Raw genomic sequence first — 11,100 nt, forward strand, 5'->3', positions numbered from 1 at the left:
TAATTTCTTCTTCCTGCAACATAATTGTAACCAGACTCATAGCCAAAGGGGTGAGAGTTCATAGTAGCTAATAAAAATTAAAAATGAAAATAAAAATAAATTTAAATTAAAAGGTTATTTAAATTTTGAATTTGAAAATTAAATTTTAAAATTTGAATTTTTAAATTTTTGAAATTTGAAATTTGATTTTTGAAATAAGATAAGATAAGATAAAAATTTTTAAAATAAAATCCAATAACCTCTTAATTTACGAAAAAGCAAAAATAAAAACAAAAATAAATAAGCAAAAAGCAAATATTTACAATAACCAATAATAAGGCACACGTTTGCAATTCCCCGGCAACGGCGCCATTTTCACGTTAGGATTTTTGCCAGTAAAGAATGTCATAAAAACAGTCGCATTGTAGATATAGTCTCTAAACCGACAAAAATCCCTTCGTACAAACGTTTTGGTTGTCACAAGTAACAAACCCCTTTGAAATTGATAACCGAGTATTCAAACCTCGGGTCGTCTTCTCAAGGAATTGTAGGGAAGTATGTTCTTATTATTGGTTATGAAGATTGTAAATTGGGGGTTTTGTAAGTAAGGAAGCAGTATGTTGCACAAAAAGAATAAAATAAAATAGTAATAATAAAATAAACTCTTGGCAAGGTATGAAGACTGGAGGTCCTATCCCAGTTATCCTTATCAATTGTAATGAGAATTGGATTTTTCTCCCACTTTATTAACCTCTAACTATGAAGGTAAGTTAAGTGGATGAATTAATTCTTGAAGAATTCCAATTCTCAATCAACAATGAGTTTGATAACTCAAGAGTCACCAATTATTTAACCAAAGACAAAAGGGGAGAAATTCTACTTGAATGAAAATAATTTGGATAAATCGAGAACTTTAATAAATTAAAGAAAGCAATCATAAGTCTGGAATACCTCAATTAACTCTAATAAAGACATCAAATGTAACATGGAAGAGTTCATAAATTAAATTGGAAAAATAAATAAAAATAAAGAACCTGGGATTGAGAGTCACTCCTAAAACTAAGAGAAATCCTAAATCCTAATCCTAAGAGAGAGGAGAGAACCTCTCTCTCTAAAAACTACATCTACTCCTAAAATTGTGAATGTGAAAGCTCTCTCATGAATGGATGTATTCCCCCACTTTATAGCCTCTAATATGTGTTTTCTGGGCCGCAAACTGGGTCAAAAATAGTCCAGAATTCGCTGGTTCGAATTTTGCCACGCTGGATTTCCGTCACTGCGACGCGGCCGCATGGATCACGCGGTCGCGTCGCCTAGCGTCAGGGGAACTATAGAATATTATATATCAAATCGAATTCCTGGACGTTAGCTTTCCAACGCAACTGGAACCGCGTAGTTTGGACCTCTGTAGCTAAAGTTATAGCCGTTTGAGTGTAGAGAGGTCAGGCTGGACAGCTTAGCAATTTCTCCAACTTCTTGCATTCCTTCCACTTTTGCATGCTTTCTTCCCATCCTCCAAGCCATCCCTGTCTTATAATATCTGAAAACACTTAACACACATATCAAGACATCTAATGGTAATAAGAGAGGATTAATATTAGCAAATATGAGTCCAAAGAAACATGTTTTCAATCAAAGCACATAATTAGGAAGGCAAATGTAAAACCATACAAATAGTATGAATAAGTGGGTAAAGAGTAGATAGAAACCACTCAATTGAGCACAAGATAAACCATAAAATAGTGGTTTATCAATGATCGACCCTATACACTTGAGCGACTAGAGTGGATACACTTCCGGTGAGGGTTCGATACTCAATTCCTTGTTCCCGGCTTTCATGAGCGTTCTTCTTGCAAGTCTATTTGAACTTCATTTTGATATTTGAATTGGTAGAGTTTGTGAGTTGTCATATGACCTTTGCCCTACTTGCTTATATATATTTTTGGAGATTGATTGAGTTTTAACCAAGTAGGTAGAATCATTTTGTATTTAGTTACATTCATATAGATAGGTGCATATAGTTTCTTTACATTGAATAAATGTTCATACCCCTTTTCTTGTCCTTCTTTATTCTTAGCATGAGGACATGCTTAGTTTAAGTGTGGGAAGATTTGATAAACTCCAATTTTGTGGTTTATCTTATGCTTAATTTGGGGGATTTTATCACCTTTTCTCATATTTATTCAATGAAATAGCATAGTTTTGCAATTCTCCCTTGATTTGTGCTTAAATGTGAAAACATGCTTTTTAGGCCTTAAATTAGCTAAATTTAATTCACTTTAATTCCATTCGATGCCTTGATATGTTTGTTAAGTGATTTCAGGTTCATAAGGCAAGTATTGGATGGAAGAAGTGAGGAGAAAAGCATGCAAAGTGGGAGAACTCATGAAGAAATGAAGGAACCGTAAAGTTGTCAAGCCTGACCAATTCGCACTCAATCGACCATAACATGAGCTACAGAGGTACAAATGAGGCGGTTTTAGTTGCGTTGGAAAGCTAATATCCGGGGCTTTAAAATAATATAAAATTTGCCATAGTTGCTTGACGTATAGGGGCGCGCACGCGCACTGTACGTGTGCGCGCCGATGGAGCACGTGGTTCACTAAAGTAAAATCGTAGCTAGCGATTTGCAACTCATTTTGGGGCCCAATCCAACTCATTTCTGATACTATTTCATGCTGAATTCAAGCTTGGGCAAGGGAGGAGCAATTATTTGTAGTTTTGGCATCATGTAGGTTAGTTTCTAGAGAGAAAAGCTCCCTCTTCTCTCTAGAATTAGGTTAGGTTAGGTTAATCTCTTCTAGATCTAGGTTCAATCTCATGTTTTCATCTTGCTTCCTTTATGAATTCTTGCTTCTACTCTTTGATTTTCATGGTTTGTAGTGTTAATTTTCCTTTTATGCTCTCTTTTATGTTCATGGATGCTCTTGTTGGATTTGGTTCACATTTAATGAAATTTGATGTTTAATATTCTCTTATTGATGATTTGAGTTGTTGATTTACTTTTCTTGCAATTGGTAGTTGGTAGATTTATTATTCTTGTATTTTTACTATGCTTTCCTTTTATGCCTTCCAAGTGTTTGACAAAATGCTTGGTTGGACTTTAGAGTAGATTTTGAGTATTCTTGGCTTGGGAAGAGTAATTGGGCAATCTTGAGTCATGAATACCCAATTTAGATTGGTGATCTAGAGTTGTTAGTTAATATCATTTTCAATGACTCTAATCTCTTGCTAATTCAATTAGTGAATTGATTAGGATTTTTGACTTGAGATTAACTAGTCTTGTTTGACTTTCTCTAATGGAAGATAACTTACACCTTCTTCCAACATTGGGGATGACGAAATAAGATAAATTCTTGTTAAGTATTGTTATGATTAATGACTAGGATGGAAAGTCTATGATCTCAAACCTTGCCATGAATGTCTCTCTTTATTACTTGCTTTCTTTAGTTACTTGCTTGATTTATTCTTCTTGTCATTTACTTCTTGCCCCTTATCAATTAAACCCCCTTGCATATTCATAGCCAATAATCATTCATTTTATTGTAATTCCTTGTGAGATGAATCGGAGTTCAAATACTTCGGTTAATTCTTTTTTAGGGTTTGTCACTTGTAACAACCAAATTTTTGATTGGGAGGATTGTTTGTTAGTGTAGAACTATACTTGCAACGAGAATTCATTCATTTGAGGAAATTCTATACCATCACAACAATTCTCTTCATCATGAGGCTACTTTGATCATTGAAGATGTTTACCGAGATGGAGTTTGGCATTTAGAGAGGATTTGCTCTTTTATTCCTGGGGACTTAAGGGAAGACATTCTTAGTTTAGTCCATATTTTAGTATCTGGTAGTGATTTGGGTTGGAGCTGGGAGCACTCTCTTTACTCTGCTAAACAAGGATACTTATGGTTAATTCATAATAAGTTGAATTGGGATAGGAATATCAATTGGCTTTGGCTTTGGAAGGCGCGGGTTCCCGAAAATTTGAGGCTCCTAGTGTGGCTTTGCCTTCATGATGCTGTGCCAACTCAATATCTGCGTTTTCGGTGACATCTCTCTTATTAATCCTTATGTACTCGTTGCAATCAACTTCTGGAGACAATTCTTCATTGTTTTAGGAATTGTGAAGTGGTACGATTAGTTTGGGTTTCTCTAGATTTTTCTGATTTGAGTTTCTTTGGTTCTCACGAAGTGCATGATTGGTTCAAGCGTGGCCTCCTCAATAAAGGTTGTTCCAAATTTGCAGCTATAATATGGTTGATTTGGCAAGACAGAAATATTGGTCATTTTCAAGGAGTTTTTGGATCTTCTGGGTCAATTGCTTACAAGGCTTGCAGACGGATGGTTGATTTTGAATATACAACTCAGAATTGAATGTGTTGTATCCAGGGATTAAAACCCCTTTCTTGGTCTCCGCCAGAACCTGGTGTTTGGAAGTTAAATTGTGATGGGAGTGTGAAGTTGGGAGATGATTGTGCAGGTTTTAGGTGGGTAATTTGTAATAGCTCCAGTCAATGGGTAATGGGATGCTCAGCAAATTCCTTTGGATCTAGTATCATCAGGATGGAGTTGTGGAGTATATGGAAAGGATTATTGGCTTGGGCTTGGGAGGCGGGTCATAAGCTTATTGTTTGTGAGACAGATTGCGCAGTAGCTTTTGAGCTGGTGAGTGGTTGGCAGGTTCCGCTCTGACATCTTGATAAAGAAGTGATACAGTTGATCTTTGAATTGAAGCTGAGAAGAGATTGGGATGTTTGTTTTGAGCTTATCCCAAGAGAAGCTAATGTCCACTACTAGAAAAATAGTTATTACAGACGGATTTCATCCCACGGAAATACAGACGGAATTTTAGAGGGATTTTTTGTCGAAAAAAAAAAAATTAGCATAAATTACAGACGAAAAAGAAAATCCGTTGATAATTCTGTCGGAAAAATTAATTTTTTTTCGTGAAAAATGGTTACGGACAAAAAATCTGTCTGTAATTAAATGGACAAAAACGGTGCATTTTATTAAATTATTACAGATGGAAAATCCGTCTGTAATTTAAAATTTTCCGTCGGAAATATTCAATTAAACCTAAATGAAACACGAGCTTCTTCCAAATCAAACACGAGCTTCTTCTCTCCATAGCACGAGCTACTTCTTCTCTCCGTGGCTACTACTTCTGCTTCTTCCGTCGCTGCCGCCGTCGCTGTTGCGTCGCACAATCTCTCTCTGTCATCCCTTGCGTCGCACGAGATCCCACCGTCGCCGCTCTCGTCACATCTACTCCCATCGTCGCAGAGCTCTCTCTGCCGCCGCTCTCATCGCATCTGCTCCCTCTGGCTCCTCTTCCATCTAATCTCAACTCGCTCTCTCAGTTCTTCTCGTAACCATCTCAAATTTCAGGTATATATATCCTGATTTTGTGATTCTATTCTTCGTGATAAATCTTAGGGCTCAATTTTTCTGTGCCATTTTTAGGTTTATCATACTCTGCTTTTGTGCTTTGTTTGAATCTGCAGGTTTACTCTGATTTTGATGAATTATTTTCTGCAATCAAAGCTTTTTTTACCTAAAATTCATGGTAGGCCATTGCTTTCTATAGTTTTTTATATTTCTTTTTGTCATTGTGCTCTTGAAACTTGTTTATTGTATGTTGCCTTGTTGTTCTATTTGAACTTGGTGACCTGAGGTTTTCTTAATTATGACTTGGAAGGTCCGTGAAGAATATAGTACTAAATTTGATGGATCTTCTATTTTGAAGGTATAAAATTCTATTTTTTCCTCATATTAATCATCTAAATGTTAGTAGTTATTAACACATAAGTTTTCTTGTTGAACTGGTGGCAGAGATGTTGTTCCAAGCGTTGAAGGTAACTTAGCTTCTTTTTTTTTGAATTAATTTTATTTTCCTGTATAATGGTGTTTGGTTTTTCCTTGCAGGAGACTGACATTGGGAGGCACGTGAATCGGTTGCGGAAGCATTCCTCCAATGACGTTCGCAGATTGGTGAAGCTACTTGTGAGGTTGTTGATTAAACACTACTTTTCTTTTTATTGTCAAAGTTGAATTAATCTTATCATAATTTCAGTGTACTTGATTGAGCTGTTTTATTTGCAGGAAGTGGAAGGAAATTGTGGTTGAGTGGGTGAGGTTGAATCAACCGGGTGGAACAGCCTCTCTCATGGGTAAAACCAAACCTCAACTCAAATGTTTTGGGACATTTTTCTTAGTTAAGGAATTAGAAATCCAAGTGTTTGATGATAATTGTTGGCGTTGCATTTACATTTGCAGCTGATGGTGACTCTCCACCGCTGAAAACCACCCAAAACGGGCATCATCGGGTCTTTCTTGGACCTTTTTTTATTTTTATTTTTTATATCATGGTAAAGTTTAAGGCCCTGTTTGGTGTTATTAATATTCTATTTTAAAATTCCTTTTTATTTATTTTTTGCAGATTCCTGATTTTGCATACTCGCCAAATCCACACAATGAGTACTTGTGCATCTTATTCAAATTTTCTTTTTGTGTGTGTCTCTGTTGTTTTGGATTTTGGCGAACAATAATGCTTTTTTGCTTTTGTATGCTAACACAGATGGAAGTTCTGGGTCTGACTGTAACACCTCAGAGGCAGAACCAAAACCAAAAATGATTCCCTGCAAAGAAGCTCTGCCAAAACCAACGCCGCCACCTTCAGTCCCTACTCCTTCCATCGCCTTCCAAAATGTACGGTTGTGATTATTATGTTTTTATAACCGTTTTTGAAGTGTCTTAACCCTCCAAATGTTGTTGCTAACATCACGGAGTATGAAAATAAAATTAAAAAAAAATGAAGAAAAGCAATAAATGTGGGGCGTAGGGGAAAATGCATCATAGACATGGGGGTGTTATTATTAATCTCTTCCTCACACGTTGTTGCTTTGAATATTAATTCCAGAGACAGAGAGAACAAAGAGATAGAGATTTTGACGCGGAGAGGCTTGCTTCGGCAAGGAAGCAGCTTCAAGAAAACTACAAAGAGGCTGAAAATGGTGGAATTCTTGAATAAGGTAGTTGGAGAATGTGAGAAGAAGAAAGAGGAAAGTGTTGGTGCCACTGCTGTTGTTGGTGATGGAGAGGAGTAAAAGAATAAGAAGAAGAAGAAGAAGAGTAAGAAGTATGGGTTAATTTCTCGAATTTGGAACGGGATATTCAGAAGATGTAGCGATGATTTCAAGAAGAGGCTGCAGTATTCTTTTATCATTTTGATATTAAGATATTGGGTATTGGCCTGCCTGAATTTTAAAACTAGAAATTCTGTTGAAAGAAACAAAAAAAACTTATGGCTTTCTTTGCTCAACATTACATGTAGACATGTAGTAGCATCACTAACTGAAAGAACATTGTGCTTGATCCAGAATCAGAGCCAGTGCTGAGCAGATCTATGTGGCGCATTGCACTGTGACATTGAAATCAATTTTGGGTTGAAAAAATCAAAATGTAATCCTGCTGTCGCTGCAAGAAATAAACATCTGTGCAAGGTGTGCATCAGTCTGTCTATTCATTTGTTTTGACCAGATTTGTTTCAAGCCACCAATTTATCTCAAAAGATTGAAAAGTTGACAATTTAGCCCTTGAAGGACTAAACAAGTGCAACATCAGTTGCTATGTGGGTTTGGGAAATTTATCAAACTGAGTAAATCATTTGAACACAATGGACTTATTTAGTTATTCAGAGGTTAAATTGTCTATGTTATTAAGTATTCAAGGGCTGAATTGATGGTATAAACAATTTATATCTGTCTCTAATTGTTTTCTACAGAGCTTAGCAGATAGTTGTTTTCCTGTTAATGACGGTCCTGCAGCAAGCCGACTCCATGGTATGATATTAGTTTCTTTTCTGTAAAATGTTGCACGTTATTGGTAGCTACTGCTTCTTACATTGACAATTTGTCAGAATTCTTCATGCACCAATTCTGTGATGTACACAGCTGCACTGGAAGCAGGAAACCTTTCTCCAGAGGTCGCCGTATAATTTAATTAAAATATATAAATAATTTCTATCCCTTTCTTTAATTTACCTTAAGAGGATCATTCTGAAAAATCTTAAAAGATTCAGAAATCCTGAAGAATTTAACTTGACAAATTGCATAATAATGAGAGAGTGAATTTTCAAAGACTCCTTAATGCCTTGTCCAACTATGTGGTGGAAATGAATCTATTTAATGTAATTCGTTTGAATTCATTTAACTGGTTTCTTGATATATGCAGAAGAAGACAAATGCATTCTACATCGTTGCTTCCATTTTGCTTTTGATGCTGCTGCTACTTTACTATCTCTATATCTACTTTATCTACTTGTGATAAGGTTTTGATTTTTTTCTTACAGAGGGATGAAAAGGGAAACTCAACTGTTGAGGCGCATCTCTCAAACTGGCAGAAAGAAAAAACCATCTTAATGGATAGATCTGTCGCCTTTGGAAGTTCTCGCTTCTCCCAAACTTTCAGAATCCATAGAAGTTTACTAATCTATGATAGTGGTTACTGCACTCCCAATTCGGCCATAGGCGAGTGCAGTTGGAGGAGAAGAGCGAGAAAGACCGCCAAATTTGCTCCTTATTTTACATGTTTGTTGTAAGCCAATTTCTTTACGGAAACTTAGCAAACACAAATTTGAGCTGCAGGATTGAATTCGCCCTTGGTGGCTTTTGTATTTGATTCTAACTGACATTACTAACAAGAAAAATTATACCTTATCATCGTGTTCTTTTTGTTTGTTGAAACTTGATCAGGATCTATTTGTAAACTTTTTCATTGTGTAGCATCAGTGTAAACTCCTATTGTAATGCCTTGCGTTGAAGCTTGGTTCCCCTGATAATGGATGCAACCCCTTTGGCAAATATGCAAACATTCCCTCCAAGCAATGCAAGAGGAAGAAGAGGACAAGTATATCAACCTATTACAGCTCAAACTGCTGGTATGTCAAACTTATCTATCATACTTCTTTACAACCAAATATGAGATGCATGTTTCTATTTGTAGCTCTTGTTTTCTGGTGTTATATTCTTGACAATTGACATGCTACATACCTTGGTATGTCTTTAGTATTTTTTTGTCGACGGATGGATTATATCAAAGGAGAAAAGGTAAACCTCAATCTTGTCTCTAACCAAAAACATGGACATCAAATTAGTTCCTCAGGATTTGAAAGTAACAAATTTGTCCTTCATCATTCAGTTTTTTATGCTAGGATTAATCTGTTACCCTTTTTCTGAATTGAGGGAATTTGTCATTTCCAAATCTGTCACTCTTCCATGTGTTTGGCCAAGGATGAGATTGGGAGTCTGAAAAGTTGGGGTGAACTTGAGCATATGGCTCCCAACTAATTAACTTTGTTTCTAGATTCTAAGCAATCTTCTGTTATATCGGTTGACCTAGAGAAGATTCATACTGCTGATTTATGCTGCAGTCAAATACAAAACTGATTCCAATTCTGTATTTTTATTGCAACTTAATTCATAATAGTGCCATTCATTCCTGTCCAAAAAAATGCCGTTCACTGATCTTTAATTTGTTGATCGGTGCAGAATCATTTGAGCAGCAGCCAACAACTAACTGGCTGGGAGTTTTTAGTGTCTCATCTTACTCACAGTATTTCAATGTGGAGACGGATGTTGTTGTAGACAGAATGATATGTTCCTTGAATCCAGTCCCTGATGATTTTTTCAGCAAGATAGATGCTAACCCTGATTTTTGAGTTTTGACTTTTGACTTGTGTAGCACTCCTGCTATGATTTCAATAATCAAAACTAAGTTACTGGTTTGGTTTAGATGTGAAAATATTATGCATCAAGCAAAAATAGAACTGCTACCATAACATTTACTGGGAGAATGCTTCCTGTTTGCTTCTGCCATCTGCTTTCTTTATTAATATTATGATTGATTTTTTTTGTCTTCTTCCCTTATCAGATCTCCAACTTTGTGATTGGACTGTATTCCATCTCTACCTAATTCTCTTCCTTTCCTTTGTTTTGAAGAACTACAATACCACCTCTTCCTTTCTCGGTTCTTTGCAAATTCTTCCTCCTTGCCCTTGTTGGGTATGCCCCAAAAGTAGCTAAAATATAATATTTTCGGGAATTGTTCTTATATCTTTGGTTTCTCATTCAGTGATGATACCTTTTGTTGCTGAGATATACATTACAGCATAGCTATGATGCAGAATTGTGTTTTCACTGGCATAAGCTACAACTCTCACACTCTTGGATCAGCTATGAGAAACTTGACTCCGACAATTACTTTTTTGCTGGCTATCATCTTCAGGTAACTAATTACAGGGCATACATCTATGCATCTATGCATGTTTGGATATTTGCATGCATATGGATTTTGACAATGTCTCTTTCTATATAGACTCTTAACCTTGGATTGAAATTGTGCTCATTGGCCTTTTCTTTCCATAAAACTTGTTTGTTTGGTCTTTTATTTTTAAGAGTTAATAAATTATATATTGAAATATTTTCATATTGTACAGATCATGGTTAGTTCTTATGCTTTCAATTGACATAATTTTCATTAAAGATGTTGAGTAATGAGTTTTTTGTGCCATAACAAAGTGAATAACTTTTATTATTGACATTTTTTCATGTATTTTTCTCTGCTGTGTACTTTTACTGACATGCAGTACTTTAAAATTTTTGCAGCCAAGAAGTGTATCCCTTTTCTAATTGCATTAAGAGATATAAAGCAACACGACATTACTCAAAGCATGTGTGGGATACTGGTTGATTGGCTTGTAGAGATTTGCATAATGTAATTTTTCTCATATAATACAATGTTATCAATACATTTTGTCTATGTTTTGAATTATATTGAATTGCTTGATAAATACGATGAATTTGTTTATTTTTTGAAATATTATAAATATTCGAATACAAATTAGATAAAAATTTGTATTAAATTTATATTTATTTTGTATGAAAACAAGTTTATTTTGTAATTGGAAAAATAAAAAAACCTTACTGACGGATTTACAGACAGATTTTCTGTCTGTAATCAGAATGTCAGATGATTTTCCAAGGTTCAAATTACAGACGAAAAATCTGTCAGAAAATCCGTCTGTAATTACAGACGGAAAATCTGTCGGAAAGTTCGTCG

The 11,100-nt window shown here is 35.5% G+C and overlaps 1 protein-coding gene across 20 annotated transcripts; it reads left to right on the forward strand.

Moving 5' to 3' along the window:
* Window positions 1–5,054: 5,054 nt before the first annotated feature.
* Window positions 5,055–10,858, forward strand: LOC107630755 (putative mediator of RNA polymerase II transcription subunit 26c). 20 transcript variants are annotated; one of them, XM_088508557.1, is made up of 17 exons: window positions 5,055–5,370; window positions 5,487–5,548; window positions 5,681–5,728; window positions 5,815–5,837; window positions 5,908–5,990; window positions 6,085–6,152; window positions 6,259–6,308; window positions 6,422–6,459; window positions 6,560–6,690; window positions 6,902–7,226; window positions 7,362–7,484; window positions 7,766–7,823; window positions 8,333–8,577; window positions 8,766–8,920; window positions 9,531–10,043; window positions 10,150–10,266; window positions 10,647–10,858. In XM_088508557.1, the coding sequence occupies exons 4-9, from the start codon at window positions 5,817–5,819 to the stop codon at window positions 6,576–6,578; spliced, it is 279 nt and encodes a 92-aa protein (XP_088364683.1). In that variant the 5' UTR covers window positions 5,055–5,370; window positions 5,487–5,548; window positions 5,681–5,728; window positions 5,815–5,816; the 3' UTR covers window positions 6,579–6,690; window positions 6,902–7,226; window positions 7,362–7,484; window positions 7,766–7,823; window positions 8,333–8,577; window positions 8,766–8,920; window positions 9,531–10,043; window positions 10,150–10,266; window positions 10,647–10,858. The 20 variants fall into 20 exon arrangements, with proteins under 20 accessions (XP_088364683.1, XP_088364684.1, XP_088364680.1 ...); XM_088508558.1 differs by having other exon boundaries at window positions 10,166–10,266; XM_088508554.1 differs by having other exon boundaries at window positions 8,333–8,920.
* The last annotated feature ends 242 nt before the right edge of the window (window positions 10,859–11,100 follow it).

The sequence above is a fragment of the Arachis ipaensis genome, chromosome B3, assembly GCF_059453495.1.
Source record: "Arachis ipaensis isolate K30076 ecotype BB chromosome B3, ASM5945349v1, whole genome shotgun sequence".
NCBI lineage: Eukaryota > Viridiplantae > Streptophyta > Magnoliopsida > Fabales > Fabaceae > Arachis > Arachis ipaensis.

Coding starts and splice junctions, on each gene's coding strand:
- LOC107630755 (XM_088508539.1), top strand. CDS start 5,669: ATGACTTGGAAGGTCCGTGAAGAATATAGTACTAAATTTGATGGATCT. Junction 5,991..6,084: donor TTGGTGAAGCTACTTGTGAG/GTTGTTGATTAA, acceptor TTTTATTTGCAG/GAAGTGGAAGGAAATTGTGG. Junction 6,153..6,258: donor TGGAACAGCCTCTCTCATGG/GTAAAACCAAAC, acceptor TTACATTTGCAG/CTGATGGTGACTCTCCACCG.